The 15,865-nt window shown below is 38.5% G+C and overlaps 3 protein-coding genes, 1 long non-coding RNA gene and 1 other non-coding gene across 5 annotated transcripts; 1 reads left to right on the top strand and 4 right to left on the bottom strand.

Moving 5' to 3' along the window:
* Positions 1-2,810: 2,810 nt before the first annotated feature.
* LOC127985789 (uncharacterized) lies at positions 2,811-3,474 on the bottom strand. The gene is made up of 3 exons (XR_008160689.1): positions 3,328-3,474; positions 2,982-3,135; positions 2,811-2,881 (listed from the first exon to the last, which is right to left on the bottom strand). It is a non-coding gene; the product is annotated as an uncharacterized LOC127985789 (long non-coding RNA).
* A 1,532-nt stretch (positions 3,475-5,006) lies between these two features.
* On the bottom strand, positions 5,007-5,078 carry trnac-gca (transfer RNA cysteine (anticodon GCA)). Its single transcript has one exon. It is a non-coding gene; the product is annotated as a tRNA-Cys (tRNA).
* A 152-nt stretch (positions 5,079-5,230) lies between these two features.
* pomp (proteasome maturation protein) lies at positions 5,231-7,341 on the top strand. The gene is made up of 6 exons (XM_052588485.1): positions 5,231-5,345; positions 5,840-5,940; positions 6,028-6,088; positions 6,742-6,843; positions 6,927-7,020; positions 7,184-7,341. The coding sequence occupies exons 1-6, from the start codon at positions 5,268-5,270 to the stop codon at positions 7,249-7,251; spliced, it is 504 nt and encodes a 167-aa protein (XP_052444445.1). The 5' UTR covers positions 5,231-5,267; the 3' UTR covers positions 7,252-7,341.
* Positions 7,342-7,358: 17 nt separating this feature from the next.
* ccdc82 (coiled-coil domain containing 82) lies at positions 7,359-11,966 on the bottom strand. The gene is made up of 7 exons (XM_052588484.1): positions 11,102-11,966; positions 9,964-10,231; positions 9,766-9,858; positions 8,520-8,644; positions 8,204-8,374; positions 7,905-8,105; positions 7,359-7,813 (listed from the first exon to the last, which is right to left on the bottom strand). Exons 1-7 carry the CDS (start codon positions 11,645-11,647, stop codon positions 7,748-7,750), a joined length of 1,470 nt encoding a protein of 489 aa, XP_052444444.1. The 5' UTR covers positions 11,648-11,966; the 3' UTR covers positions 7,359-7,747.
* Positions 11,967-13,174: 1,208 nt separating this feature from the next.
* On the bottom strand, positions 13,175-15,134 carry LOC127985627 (sperm-associated antigen 16 protein). Its single transcript, XM_052587657.1, has one exon. It carries the CDS (start codon positions 15,096-15,098, stop codon positions 13,254-13,256), a length of 1,845 nt encoding a protein of 614 aa, XP_052443617.1. The 5' UTR covers positions 15,099-15,134; the 3' UTR covers positions 13,175-13,253.
* Between the last annotated feature and the right edge of the window lie 731 nt (positions 15,135-15,865).

Below are 15,865 nucleotides of genomic sequence, written 5' to 3'. Positions count from 1 at the left end.
ACTTCAGATTCCAGACTGGGAAATGCTGGTGGCTGGTACCCTACACTACACTGGAACGGAGAGAGGCCCGTAGCAGACACTGGCAACGAATTGTGGGCGTACTCCACCATAGAGAGTTGTTGACTCCAGGAAGAAGGATTCTTGGAGACCAAACATCTCAACGTCCTCTCTAAATCTTGGTTGGCTCGCTCAGACGGTCCGTTGCTTTGGGGATGATAACCCGACGACAAGCTTACTGACGCTCCTAATAACTTGCAAAATTCTCTCCAAAATTTGGATGTAAACTGGGATCCCCTGTCTGAGACCACGTCTACCGGGAGGCCATGAAGCCGAAAGACGTGATCTAACACAGTAACCGCTATCTCCTTGGCTGTAGGTAATTTGGGCAAGGGAATGAAATGTGCCGCCTTCGAGAACCGGTCCACTACAGTCAAAACGACTGTCATGCCATTAGAGGGCGGGAGGGCGGTAACAAAATCTAGAGCGATATGTGACCAGGGTCTCGAAGGGACAGACAGCGGTTGAAGGAGCCCATCAGGAGGTCGGTTAGATGACTTACCACTGGCACAAACTGAGCAAGCCAAAACAAAATCGCGGACGTCGCGAGCCATACGTGGCCACCAGAATCGCTGTCTAACCAACCCATTAGTTCTACTTATCCCTGGATGACAAGCCATGTTGGAACAATGACCCCACCGGACAACTTCGGACCTTAACTCCTCCGGCACAAATAAGCGGTTCGGTGGGCACCCGGACGGAGGCGTTACCCCTTCTAAGGCCGTCTTGACCTTCGACTCGACCTCCCATACGAGTGCTGAGACAACTAATCTCTCAGGCAAAATACACTCAGGAGTAACGGGACGGGCGGAGGGATCAAAAAGACGTGACAAAGAATCGGGTTTAACATTCTTGGAACCCGGGCGGTACGATAGGGTAAAATCAAAACGACCGAAAAAAAGTGCCCACCGAGCCTGCCTGGAATTGAGTCTTTTAGCAGTTCTAATGTATTCTAAATTCTTATGATCGGTCCAAACAATAAAGGGAACCCCTGAACCCTCTAACCAGTGGCGCCACTCCTCCAACGCTAATTTGACCGCCAACAACTCTCTATTGCCAATGTCATAATTATGTTCGGCAGGAGATAATCGATGAGAGAAAAACGCGCAAGGGTGGACCTTATCGTCTGAAGCAGCACGTTGGGACAACACTGCTCCTACCCCCACCTCTGATGCGTCGACCTCCACCACGAACTGCCGTGTGGGATCAGGGGCGACAAGGATGGGAGCCGAAACAAAGCGGCTCTTTAGGTTGGAAAACGCAGTTTCAGCTGCGTCAGACCACCTGAACGGAGTACTGGGGGAAGTCAAGGCTGTCAGAGGTGAGATCGTTCTGTGACGGCTGGTGAAAGACAGTCCGGAAACAAATGCGAGTTAACAGGATTTAATGAAATGAAGACAAGTAGAACAATGATACACAAAGACGATGGGACGATAACACTCCAGGGAGACGGTGGTTGGTGAGAAATCCGGCCTGAGGTGGAGTGTAGGTGGGAAGTCCGGGTCTTGGTGGCGTGAGGCAGCAGGAGAGAGTGGCACAGGAACTGCGGGGAATAGAGCCGAAGGTAAGTGTCCGTGGCTGAGTGATCGTGCGGAGAGTGGATGAGGTTCTAGGGAAAACACAGACATCCAAACGCAAACTAACACTTTAACCAGACGGGGGTAACACAACGACATGAAACAACGATCTCACAAACACAAGACGTGAGACAAGCCATATATATAGGAGATGAGTAATGAGTGGCAGCTGTTGCTGATACAATTAACGGAGACGCCCACAACTAATCAGTGCAAACGCAGAACACACAGAATTCACCACAAAGTGTAAACAACCCGAGATCACGGTTTACCAACCGTGACACAAACTCAGCTGCTCTGATTGGATGCAATGGATCTAAATATTAGCATTTAATCTTTTACATCTGCCTTAAATTCAACTGTTCCAATACTTATGCTCAAATCAAATAGTTCAATGAACTCTAAAAGTGTTGTCTTTTTTATTTATGTGTCAAAAGACCTAATAATAAAATGTGACATTCCGTAGTTTTGTTGCATATTCATCTTTTAATCATATCTGCAAATGTCTTGACTCCATAGCAGCAAAGCAATTTTGTCTTTACTGTTCCAGTACTTATTGTTATTCCAGTACTGTATATGTTATTATGTGTATTACTCCATTGCGTTCTTTCAGATTGAATGTCTTTGGCACTGGTACGTAGAATCCTCATTTCTTGAGATCGACTCCTTGGTTTGTGTCAAGACTCTGATACATATCTTTAAAATGGAGAAATAATGTTTTCATTATCGGACATTTACTACAAAACAGCATCATTTCAGACACATATTGCTAGAATGGTAACTTCCTCAGGAAACAAACTGAAGGCTGGCAAAAGTGTAAAGGCCTTTGGTTTGTCTTATCTTTGATGTTAAGGGAGATCTGATATCAGTCTGCATGAAGCAGATCTACAAAATGCGTCCCAGATAAACAGCTCAGTCTTTGTATGTCGTTCTATCAGATAATTTATATCAGATTGTGCGCTTACCCTCATTTCTGTTTTTAAGAGATTCGTAGTTCTCACTTTGGCTCTGTTCAAGCTCTGTAACAAATTAAACAACCTTTTAAAATGCATAACAAAAAAATACATTTTATAGCTAAAAAGAAATTAAACAAGTTGTGTTTCAGCATGCAGCATTAAATGGCACTTTTAAACTGACTGTTTGTGACCATCATTAATTTAGTTATTTGTTGCTTGCCTTTTTCGAAAGTATGATCTGTAGTTTTTTCAGGGCCTGAATTGTTCTCTTCCATCTCTGAATTATGTACACTGCAAAATGAAGCTTAAATGTAAATGCTGAAACTTCTTTATATGACTCGATTTGTATTTTTTTAATGTAGCTAAATCAAATGAAGCGAATGAATAATACCTTGCTTTGAGATTAATGTTCCTCCAGTACAAGTAAAGAAAGAACACAGATGCGATGACACCAAGCCACAGTGCTATAGAAATACTGATGAGAGAATCTTTGCCTGAGCAACTCTTCTGAACCGTTGAATCTTCTTCAGTGGCAGAATAATTAACTGTGCAATTGAACAAGAATTAAATTAAAAGTTTAATGTTGCCTTAAAAATCACAATGTTATATCTTCTGTATACTGCTGTTTTATGTGAATAATCAAGGTGTAAAATATACATACACTGGGTCTTGCGACAAATTAAGCCCAATTTGTGAATGCAAAACCAATTTGTGGGTGAATGAAATTAAAGTCTTACCTGGAGAATCCTGAGACATCGTTCCTGGTATATGTGGGTTAAGGGTTTTATTCGGCAGTGAGAAGGCGATCACCAAGAGATTTTCAGATGACCTGTTGCACAAAAGAACTTTTGAAATGCTTTTTTTCACTGTGAAGTCTAGCTACACCTCAGACACCTCTGCTTCCTGAGTTCACTTCTCACACATCGGCTAGTGAATGATTTCAAATGCAGATTCAAATGCCTAATTATTACACTGCCTAATGACCATGTTTGGGTTAATATTACTTAGGGAGGATTTTTGGGCACTGGTAATTGTAATTAATAAATTGTAGAAACTTACATAATGTGACATTTGATTCCTTGATTATACCCTACTATAGCCCATTTTTTCTCTTGTCTTAGTGTGGTTTTAATGTAGTCTAAATAAGTATAGGTCTAGATCAGAAAATAAAACAAGCTAAAACAAAATCTTTATGTGCTCTCACACCTTTGTGTAATGTGTAATTAGACTTTTGAAAATTAACTGAGAGAAATTTTATTTTTCTGTCTAACGTTCATGCAACTCACACTTCTACAAGACTTGAGACTTTAGACCACACACACACACACACACACACAAACTTTAGGTGCGAATAGCTGCTTAGTAGTGAGTAGTGAGTGCATTTCTTCAAATTTTCATTACCTCCAAAAAAAAAAAAAAAAAATCAGTTGTTTAAACGGTTTGTGGGTGAATATCTAAGTGCCGTTCGAAAACGAGTTAGGCTCTTGATTATCATACCAAAAAAATATATTTGTGCACACATAGGCTACCAGTCATAGGCCCAACATTGGTAAATATGGCTGAATTATTAAAGCCCCCCCCCCCCCCCAGACCCCACATGCCCAGCCCCCCCACTAATATATGATGGCATGCACCAGTCACTTTGTTCAGCATTGGTCTGCTCACTACCTCATTCAGCATGGAACTGACCTCATTCCACTAACTCATCAGTTAAATAAATTAACTGCTCTTGAGCCCTTTGTCACTTTAATCAGACTTAATTTTTTATTTTATTTTTTTGCACTAAAAATCTTTTATCTGCACTGTTTTTCACTTCATTAATTTGCACTCGATCTGCCATTTGCCTTGCGCTGCTTTATTTAACTTCATTTTTAATTTTAGTATGTCTTTATCTTTTTTTACATTCCCTTATTGTATTGTGGTATCTACATTTTATATTTGATCTAGATTTTTAGGCTTTAATGTTAATGTTATTTGTATGCACCGGGGTCTGAGAGTGACGCAATTTCGATTATCTGTATGTACTGTACATGTGGAAATTGACAGACTTGACTTGACTAATGAAGAACCGTTTGCTGAGCCAAAAAAGGAATTCCAGCAACCCATCGCTGTGTGTTCTACGGGTCATCCTTATCATTAAATATCTTCAGATGATTAGTGAGAAAGCGGTTCAAAACAATTCGATCAAAGTCCTTTCTGATTATATTCAGTTTTGGACAACTGACTAAAAAGAAAGAGCCATCAATAGAATTCAAAAGATTAATTCAGGAATGATTGGCATCGCTGGTTCAATCGCCAGAAAAACTGGACACACAATAACTTCTGAAAGACTCGCGAGGAAAACAGTTCTCAGATCATTTGATGTCGAAATGTATTATGCACGCGATGATTAAAGGATTAAAAAAAATCCAAAATGAGGGGGCACCCGGATTTGAACCGGGGACCTCTTGATCTGCAGTCAAATGCTCTACCACTGAGCTATACCCCCATCCGTGAAACATTTCCCGGCAGATACCTACTCAAAATTGTCCGTGGATCACTGCAAATAATCTGGCCAATTTTTGCTAGCATTTTTCAATTGAACATTCCCGTAAGAGGTATATGTTTTCAGTAATAATAAAATACGAGCATTCTTAAAAATAAACAGCGACCAAAACATTTCATACGTCGTGATGACATGATAATACTATTTCCGACATTGACCGGAAGTACATTTTTTGCTGATCGTAAAGAAGACGAACCTCGCTTGAATATGGTAGTGAAGAGCTTCAGTTTGTTTTCTAGTGCTTTCTTTTCTTTTGTCGCCATTTATAGGGTGGTGATTTGTGTTAATTTTCTGCTCTTACAAGTGTGAAACGTGCATTTGTCGTTAATAAAGTACTTATTTGTGCTGTGCCGGTAATTAGCTAGCTAACATAGCATAGCCCATCCGCTCGTGTTTATCTATATTCCAGGACGGAATATTTAGTCATATTTTGGACTTTGATGTCTTGATGTTTTATTATTTGCCGAGACAGAAATGCATACCTTTCAGAATTTGTTTTGTTACTAAGTTGTCAGCTTCTAAATGAATTGTGATGCGTCATGGCCGTACTTTCAGTTTGAAGTCTTCCCTAAAAAGACTGAAAACGTTAATGTAACGGAGTGACTTTCAATCACACAATATTTCAGGTCCATCTGATGTTTCAATTTTTTACATCAGCTTCCTTTTGTCAATGTTGTTTCTGAAACACTGTGTGTTATCTGCAGAATACTCGTGGCCTGCGGTCTCAGCTGAAGGACAGTGTTCCTGTGACAGGTCTGTGTCCACAGGCTGGTCCTTATGGGGTTCAGGACTCTCTTCGCAGAGGGTAGGTTCTGGTCATATAAACCTGTAAGTTAAATTATTGTTTCTGCCCGATTTATATTCTAAATCCATAATTTTGCTGCGATTATAGGTTTTCAAGTGTAAAGAATGAGCTGCTACCGAGTCATCCATTGGAGCTTTCTGAGAAAAATGTGAGTACAATCTAAGATTTTTTTTTTTTTTTTTTTACATAATATACAAACCTTAAAGAGTACAAAGTGAAGCATACAATACAATCAGAACAACCCCAGTAAAGCAATACAAAACAAAGCAAAATCAACTGAAAACAACAGCAACAAGAAGTGGGGTATGTCTAACATAAGCATAATCATAAAATTCTGTTTTGTTAATAGATTAAATTCAACTGTTGCAGAGAAAAATAGCCATGTACTATTCAGTTTTGAGGAAATCCACAAAGGGATGCCATATGGTTTGAAACTGAGATTTGTGTTTAAGATTTAGCTTCTCGAGTCATTTAATTTCAATGGATAAATACATGATACACAGAATATTATTGGTAGTAAATGATGACGCTCATGCTTAATTATGTAGTGATCACTGATCTAATATATAGATCAGTGGTAGTGATACATGCTATCTTAAATAGTCACACAAGTACAAAAATATATTACATAATGTTTTAATTACATACAAAAGTATTAGTTATACTATTAAAATATGCAAACATCAAAAATGATTATAAAATGATCCTGTTCATTCATTTGGTTCCATACTTGTGTTATTACAATGTAACAAAGACACCTTAAAATAAAGTGTAACACCAGCTTGTATTATGTGAAATCAGTTTCAGCTCAACCAGGACAAGATGAATTTCAACACTCTAAGGAACATCCAGGGTCTCCACGCACCCCTCAAACTACAGATGGAGTACAGAGCGGCTAGACAGGTATTGTGAGCTATTGTCATAAATGACCTAATACTCATTATAGAAGACTATAGTATTTAAACTTTTCACTTTCTTGCTTTCAGATTCAGCGTTTGCCCTTCCTTCCAAGCTCAAATCTGGCCCTGGATACCCTGAGAGGTTCCGATGACACCATTGGCTTCGAGGACATCCTCAATGGTATGTAACATTTGTTAAAGTACTTTAAGTAATGACCTGTTTAGTTCCTCACATGATTTTGCTTTATTAAAATATGGGACTGATTGTTTTATTTTAATTTTTTACTGGAATGTTATTTTGTGAAGTATACTAGGTCTCATGTTTCTCTTTCTCTTTCTCCCAGATCCAATCCAAAGTGAGATGATGGGCGATCCTCATATCATGACCGAATACAAACTTGGTATCCTGTGAGGATGGCGTTTCACCTCAAGCCCGTAGACTGTGTTATATGCATTGTTTGACCCCAGTTTCTAATAAAATGTAAAACTTGAATTCAGAAAATTGTTGTTGCAAAACAACCTGGTTATGAGTTTTGTTTATTACAAGAACATTGAAACACTGTAAAATGACTTGGATGCATTTACACGGAAGCGTTAAAATGAGATTATTTATAAATGAATGCGTAAAACCAGCATACAGATCTTTGAAAGCACAATGTTAAGGATAAAATACAAAAACAAAAAAATTACATTTCAGGTTGTATTATTGTTTGTATATTCTCAGTATTAAATTGATATCTATCATGCAGAAGCAAATTACACAGTAGTATAATTGCAAAATTAAAATGCTGTATCTTCAGGGCACACACTTTTCAACAACTCAAAAGTTAGCCATGCTTTATATGACAACATTAAAAAAAAATATTTACAGAAATAAATCGGATGCCATTATGGAATGTTTAACACTATCAGTCCAGCTTTTCTTCCTGGAAGAAATCGGCAGAATTGAGATGTTCCTGAAACTTCTCGTATTGCTAAACGGATGGAAAGAAAACAGGAATCAGTTTCCTCATACGTATGTAAATAGCTTTTCAAGACACATAAAAGAAGGTTACATATTCACACCTCACTGATCCATCCTGCATCCTGCAGTTTAGTAAACACTTTGTTGACTGTGTCCTTAACTGGTTCGTCATCCTCTACTGTATCTTCTTCCTTCTGAGCTTCTAAAGCGGTGCGACACTTCTCAAACAGATGGTATTTGAAGTGTTTCAGGGCATGGTAGACCTCGGTACGACTGGCACAGACAGAGCCAACAAAGAAACTCTGCAATAGTTAACGAATAAACATTCCATCAAGTGCTCAAAATTATTCTTCAAACTATTTATGCTAAAACTGTACATGTGGCTTGTATGGAAAACAACCTGGGAATCATCAGGCATGAACTGGTCCTCCTGCAGGGTGTTGCTGTGGTACAACTGGCCAGAGAGCCGCACAGTGAAGCGGCCCGTCCTGTGAAGCTCACAGGCTTCGCATCCCTTCGTCTGGACCCTTGTCACCATAACCCGCAATTTGGGATAACATTCTACCCTTTCCTTTTAATAAACAAAAATAGAACATAAATAGACATAAAAGTAATCTACACAACACCATGTTTTTTAAACTTCACATAAAAGTGATTAATAGTAAAAAAAAAAAGTTTTTACTAAGAAATATGCCCTCTTTTCACAAAGGGTTTACTTTGTAACGGTCTTTCCAGCGGCTCCTCTGCTTCAGGTTCTCCAGACGTGGAAGGACCAGTCGCTCATCAAAATGAAGCAATGACGATTTCATCTCCTGGGCGTATCGTTTTGTTCGCTCGCCATCTAGAGTCAATAACACAAAGTCAGATATATATATATATATATATATATATATATATATATATATATATATATAGATATATATAGATATATATATATATATTATATATATTCAAAACGATAGGGTCGGTAAGACTTTTCTAATGTTTCTGAAGGCTGCATTTATTTACTCCAATATACAGTAAATTTTAATTTATTTATATTAAGTTATATTCACATTGTGAAATATCATTAAGAGCATTTAAAATGTAATTTACTCCTAATTTGGTAAATTTCTTTTGTGTTTTGGTTCTTAAGAAACATTTCATTTATTGCATGGATGTGCTGCTTAAAGGGACAGTTCACCCAAAAAGAAAAATTCTGTCATTAATTACTCACCCTCATGTCGTCCCAAACCCGTAAGACCTTCGTTCATCTTCAGAACACAAATTAAGATATTTTTTATGGAATCTGAGAGCTCTCTGACCCTCCATAGACAGTAGGGCTGCACAGTTAATCGAATTTCTAATCGCGATGTGTTTTTTTTCTTTCTACATGTTATCTTAAGGATTTTTCCCGTTATTTTAATTTTACTATAACATCATAATACCATTTTTATAATTTAAAGAAGAAACCAATCCAATTTATAGTTGACATTTGAGGCTTAATACTATAGAAAAGCACAAAGTTTTTCAGTTAGAGTGTTTCCAGCTTGTTTTTTTCATAGAAAAATACGGCATGCAGTTGCATCAAACAATGGTATAAACATAATTCAATGTAAATTGTGATAATCGTAATAAATTACAGTTTCAAGGGAATAATCGACAATTATGATTTCTGTCATAATCGTGCACCCCTAATAGACAGCAAGGATATTACCACTATCATCGCAAAGAAACCTAGTGAGATCAGGAAAATAGTCCATGTGACATCAGCGGTTCAACCGTAATATTATGATGCTACGAGAATAATTTCAGAATGTAAATCTGCATCGTTTACGTTCAGTAGAAAGTGTGCGCATGCTGAACATAAACAACCTGGAACCCCTGATGTCACATGGACTATTTCACCGATCTCTTTACTACGTTTCTGTGTGCTGATAGATGGAGAGCTCCAGTGCTTAAGGAATAATTTGAAGAACATACTGTAAAGTGACTTGAGGAAGCTTGAGTCCAGTACATTGATCAGCAAGGCTTTGACCACCACCTGAAAGTGGGTGAGCTGAGATCCTGTGATAACTGTAATGGGAAGGGAAACATGAGATTTTAAAATTAACTTAAATATTACAGGCACTTGTTAGGGTTCCAAATCTGAAAATCAATATAAAAATCACGTGGTCTTACATTCACGTGGAAGGTGAGAGAGAAAGGACTTTTCTTTGGCCTCCCCTTCTTCCTCCTGATCTTCGTCCTTTTTCTTTTCCTCTTCCTCCACAATAAAATCCTTCAGACTGTCACTACTATCAGCAAGTTTTTCCTCCTCGCTGCTGTTTAGAGGACTGCACTTCTCTTCTACACTAGATTCATCAGCAAAATCATCTGCTTTACTTGGCTCTTCGACTTTGTCCTCCTTGATCTCCTCTCTCTCCTCTTCTTCCTCTTCTTCTGAACCCTGTAGATAACAACAAATAGACAAGGTATCCCATTATTAACCAGTCTCTTTTCAGGGAACCCGTTGTATCTGTTACTTATTATTGTAGTGCAATTTTGGTCAACCTTAATGCTGTAACTGCTCAAGAGTGAAAATTGTAAATGGTTGAAACGTTTGCAAACGTTGTTTTAAAATCTACTCATTTGTTTTAGGTTATATGAGAAGTCACATGGATTGGGTAACTAGTTTCATATTTGATCATTGACATTTAAATTGCATGCAAGATGCAACGTCTCTGAACTTATAAAAGGACAACTGCATTTTTAAACCAATGGTCACGATCAATAATCAGATTTCTGTGGCAAAAGTATAAAGTTAATAATGTCCGATTGTCATAATACTTGTTTGAGATGTTTTTCTCTCAGTCACAGAAGATGGGACAAATAAATTAAATATTTTACTGTCAATAAATATCAAAAACATGGTGAACCTCATAAATGAATAGTTACTTATTTATTTTCAATTAGATATATTATTCACAAAATTACCAAATTTCAGCCCTGTGATGAACTGGACATCCCTTCAGGGTGCCCCCCTTCTGTGGCCCAAGATTCTGGGATGGAAAATGGATGGATGACCAATTTTCCCAAAACTGGGCATACATTATAAAAAATGCACCTGAAGTAACATGTTAAGTTTGAACAAATGTTTGCACTGTAAGATGGAAACATGGAAATAGCAACAGCATTATGGCAAATTCAAATACTTGATTAAAATATCGGTAAACACAAGTGTTTTACTAAAGACTAAAGAGGTTAAGATGCTTGACCCAGAAAATTGCTTTTTGTTTGCTCCAATGTACTTTTTCTTGTTCTGTCCTTGTCAGCTTACCAACGTCCTGCGCCTGCGCCGCGTGGTGCCTGCTTTTCTTCTCTTTGACAGTTCCATGAGTTTATTCTTTCTCTCTCTTCTCTTGGCAGCAGCTTCTGTCAGTTCCGTCTCTCTTTTCTTCTCCCTCAGAGCCTCGTCCTCGGAGTCCTCCGGCAGCCTGAGGCGTTTTCTCTGTAACACTCTCCTGAGCGGCTCTCCGCCGGCTTCGCTGGAAGAGTCGCTGGAATCGCTGTCGTCTGGCGGAGGCGCGCTGGCGGATCTCTTCCTCTTTCGTCGAGACACGGCGCATTTCTCGTCCGTCTCGCTGCTATCATCCCCGTCGCTCTCACGTGCTCGGTAAGAGCTGTCGGAGGTACCGGACTCTTCCTCGGAGTTATGGTATTCACTTTCTGAACTGACGCTCGTGGTGCTGGCGTACGAGCCCTCGTCGCTGTCATCCAGTATACGGTCAATGGGATTCACGCGAGCCTTTTTCTTGTCAATGCGACACTTGGGAGGCGGGCATTTTCGCCTTAACCCAAAAAGCTTTCCCACGCTTTTCATCATTTTTACGGTGAAAAAAGTGACCCTTGACTGAAATACACCGATAAATGTTATTATATATTTTTAAACGTAATCTATTATAGCCAGTTGTCATATATCATCAACAGGATGCTCCAGTGCTGTGAAATTACATTCCCGTCTCGTGAATGATTATTCAGCAATTTTAGTCATACTAAATCATTGATTCGAGCATGCAGATGTCCGTAAAGCTCAATCTATTGCTGCAATCGATATTTAAGCAGTGATTTGAATAAATATGGTTATCAGTATGTATCACTCTGCTCCAGTCCGCCACACGCGCCAATAACATGAGGGGGCGTGTCTGTGTTTTTGTAGATACGCACTTCCGTCGTTAGCTTCACATCAGCTGGAACAAACGCGCCACCCAAAGACAAGGAGAATAGTTTCAAATCAGATTTTTATTTACAATGAGGGTTTTATCTTTGTGTAATGTTTTTGCCATTTCCTTCTTATTGTTATTTTTTGTGTAAATGTGTGTCTGTGGTTAAATGTTAGTGGGCTATATAGACTACATCTGATAGGTATAGTTATACATAAACTGCCAAGTGCAGTGACATAATTTTTCCAAAGACTATAGAATACCTTAAAGTGACTTTGATATTTCAGTGAAACTGTTTATATATTATTAATTAAAATTACACACATTCCTGTGTTCCCAGTGAGTGCAGGAGGAAAGTACAGCTTCTCAAGTTTTAGGCAATCTTCATAGATCTAGAATATTTGGAGTTTGTCAGACTCACATGCTAAGTATAATTATTTTAACATAAAAAAAACACACAGAGAGAGAGAGACAGAGAGAGACGTACATTCTGCATTATGTTCTTAACCATACAACCCATCTATAATTTTATAAACATTATAACATTGATAATCTAGAAAAGTTATCTATTCCTATTATGCTTCAGTTCTTATATAAGTTAAGCCTCTCACTTTTATCTCACAGTTTATATTTATCACTTTAAATGGTAATTTGGATAGTAAATTTACCAGGTAAGTGACATCTCAAAGGGGAGATACACTATATGTCCCTCTATTTACTTTTTGAAGCACAAAGTACCAGGATGTGATTCTGCTGCAGACAGTGACTAAAATTAACTATTAAATGGCAAACTGGTGTAAAAAATTGGAGAGGAAATAAAACTGGTTTACCAAGAAGAGCAACTGTATCAGTGGTTTGACATTTTTAATTCTCTGAATTCAGCATTGAGAAAATATAAGAACACATGGAAAACATTACACTACAGACTGAGATAATGATTATAAATAACGGGTATAAAGAAATTATGTAATAAGAACATAAAATAAACTGTTGTCATTTATGATTATTATATGAGTAAATAAAGGTTCCCATATGATTGTGAATTTAATATATATATATTGGGGGGGGGGGGGGGTTATCATGCATTGCTTCTTAAGAGTTGTTTAATTTAGTTATTTAAATCTCATGATAAAATTCTTCCAGAATTTAGAGGTTTGTGTACTGAAAACATAATTTTTTAAACAGACAAATAAATGTATAGTTATATTTATTAATTACAGAGGATTTCAGAATGTCTTTATATTTCTCAAGCATTGCAAATATACATTGTTATGACCAGACATGAATTGCACCATCAGAGCCTGCAGACAGAAGGTATTCCCCTTTATGGTCAAAAATGACACTCTGAACAGCATCTTCATGAGCTATGAGACTTGACGTATGTAAAGATGCCACTTCTACAATTTTAACAGTGCCATCATTACTCGCCACCGCTAGAATTCTTCCATTTGGATTGAAGGCCACTTGATTGCTGGGATGAGGCCCAGTGTCCATGGTCACCATTGCTGAGACATTCCTCACATCCCATAATTTGAGCACCCCAAAAGAGTCGCACGAAGCAATTGTGTCACCTGTGGCATTGAAGGTGGCATAGTTGCATGAATGCTTGTGTCCATAGAAAGTCTGGGCACACAGTCCAGCACGGGCATCCCAAAGAGAGAGGGTCTTGTCTGCCGAGCAGGTAAGTAGAATGTTTGAGAAAGGCAGGAAAGAAATGCTGTTCACCGAGTCAACATGTCCACGCAGAGTGCACCGGCAACGCTCGCTATTCAAGTCCCACACTTTAGCCGTGTTATCCAATGAACAAGAGGCCACAAAATCACCACAGGAATGGAAGGAACAAGCCCAGGTGGTGTGAATGTGTCCCTCTAAACTAAGCACACATCGACCTTGAGCAAAGTCCCAAATTTTAACTGTGGAGTCCCCACTTGTGGTCCCCAGGTAACCACCGCTGGGATGGAAACTACATGATGACAGCCAATCAGTGTGACCCTCGCCAGTCATGATCATCTCTCCCTCTGGTATTCCCCATAATCTCCAAAGCTGGTCATCACTTGAGGAGGCTACTATCATTTTACGGGGATGGAGAGCGAGGAAGCTCACTGCCATCGTGTGCGCTTTAAAAGACTTAAAGAGAGAGAAGTTGGCTGATTTGGTGTTGAGTGAGGAAAGAGCTTTGATTTGTGGCAAGTAGGGATTGACTCGAGTGCTTGCTGGGAATTCAGAGTCTTTAGGATGCCTTGTGCTTTTGTTGGGGTCTTTTATAGCATCATTTGATGCAGTGTTGTCACATGGCAGGTGTGCACCTTTTTCTGGACTCTTCTGGAGTTTTTCTCTTTGCGCTGCCGTGTTAGCAGATTTCCGGGTTCCTGGGGAAGAATGTGCGGTATGAAGAGAGCTGTCTATGTTCTGAACCTGGCTGAGAGCTCTGTCTCTTTCTAGACTAACCAGCATCTTCTGCCTCACGGCTGTTTGATACTTCTCGTTTAGCTGCCTAAGAGCAGGTTCGTAGGATCCATAGTGTTTCTTCAGCTTTTTAATGTCCTCAACAAGCCTATTCTTCTCTTGAACAACGCGCTTGTGCTGCATCCTATGAAAGTCCCTCTCTCTTTGAAGTTTTACTATGGTTTCTCCAGCTTCAAATGCAGCCTGTTTATAACTATCCCGCTCTTTCTGCACGTTTTTCAGCTCGTTGTCCAGAAGCTGGTTGCGTGTATAGACATCAGGGACGAGTTCCATGTGGTCTGTTTTCATTAAGCCTTTGTGTATCATCTCAAACCACTCGATTTGGAAGCAGTCCAATGTTCTTTTCATACCCATTTTTACCAGATAATTTCGGACAAAGTCTTCCACCACCTCAGGTATTTTAGGAACTGAATGTTTGGCCGAACTGACCCTCTGAGGCTGTGCTGTGCGTTCGGTGGCATCAGTTTGATCCTGCACTGCTTTAACAGCCGTTTCCAAGTCCTCTTCCCCCTCAGGTATGCTGAGTTCGTCGTCGACAGTCACTTCGTCGTATTTATAGTCATCCTCAGAGTCTTCTGGAATTAAAACCTTCTCTAAGTAATATGGACCGTCATCGGATTCTTCTGCTACTTCGTATCTGGCTGCCATTTTTCACGTCGCTTTGTTGTGCTTTACAAAGTTGTGTACTGTTTCCATGGTGACCGTAAAACCGTGACGATGGGAACAGTTTCCGTTTAAACACTAAATGATTCCATGCTATTTTTTTTATTTATATATGTTTTATTTAAAATCGACCTATGTGGGTTAAATCGTAAAATGTAGAAAATTGACACAAATATAGAAGTTTTACAAAAACAATAAAATGTTCACATAATTAAGCTTACTCTTAATTAAACTTTTACATGTTTGACAACGGAAATTATTCGTGATTATTGTTTAACCTCACATGCAAATGATTAAAATAGTTAATATTGGTCATTATAAACAGTAGATGGCGCTCAGGGAGCAGTGAATTCCAAATTAAACTGGTTTTAAAAACGGAATGTACATTTATTATAAATCCATTTCTGTAATAATGCTGATAAAGAATTTTGTCTTTGAAATAATATTATTTTTCTTTTTTTCTCTTTCTTTCTTTCTTTCTTTCTTTCTATTTGTGTTTAATGTCCACGCACGTTAGTTTAGGTGTAAGGTGTGAGGAATAAAAACACGAAATGTTTTGGTAATTTTGTTCGAGGATAAATGAATAGTTATTTAACTGGTTAGTCAATACAGGCAATTTTTATATATTTTAATATGGTCTATATATTAATATGCACTTACAAAAGTAGCCTAGATATAATAATGACAACAATTATCAATATTAAATTAAATTAAATAAATGTATGCATTTAGCAGACGCTTTTATCCAAAGC

The sequence above is a fragment of the Carassius gibelio genome, chromosome B21, assembly GCF_023724105.1.
Source record: "Carassius gibelio isolate Cgi1373 ecotype wild population from Czech Republic chromosome B21, carGib1.2-hapl.c, whole genome shotgun sequence".
NCBI classification, from domain to species: Eukaryota; Metazoa; Chordata; class Actinopteri; order Cypriniformes; family Cyprinidae; genus Carassius; species Carassius gibelio.
The sequence above is the reverse complement of the archived record's forward strand: the minus strand, read 5'-3'. Positions and strand labels throughout refer to the sequence as shown.

Coding starts and splice junctions, on each gene's coding strand:
- pomp (XM_052588485.1), top strand. CDS start 5,268: ATGATAATACTATTTCCGACATTGACCGGAAGTACATTTTTTGCTGAT. Junction 6,089..6,741: donor TGGAGCTTTCTGAGAAAAAT/GTGAGTACAATC, acceptor ATGTGAAATCAG/TTTCAGCTCAACCAGGACAA. Junction 7,021..7,183: donor CTTCGAGGACATCCTCAATG/GTATGTAACATT, acceptor TCTTTCTCCCAG/ATCCAATCCAAAGTGAGATG.
- LOC127985627 (XM_052587657.1), bottom strand. CDS start 15,098: ATGGCAGCCAGATACGAAGTAGCAGAAGAATCCGATGACGGTCCATAT.
- ccdc82 (XM_052588484.1), bottom strand. CDS start 11,647: ATGATGAAAAGCGTGGGAAAGCTTTTTGGGTTAAGGCGAAAATGCCCG. Junction 10,232..11,101: donor GGCGCAGGCGCAGGACGTTG/GTAAGCTGACAA, acceptor TGTTATCTACAG/GGTTCAGAAGAAGAGGAAGA. Junction 8,106..8,203: donor TCATGCCTGATGATTCCCAG/GTTGTTTTCCAT, acceptor TAACTATTGCAG/AGTTTCTTTGTTGGCTCTGT.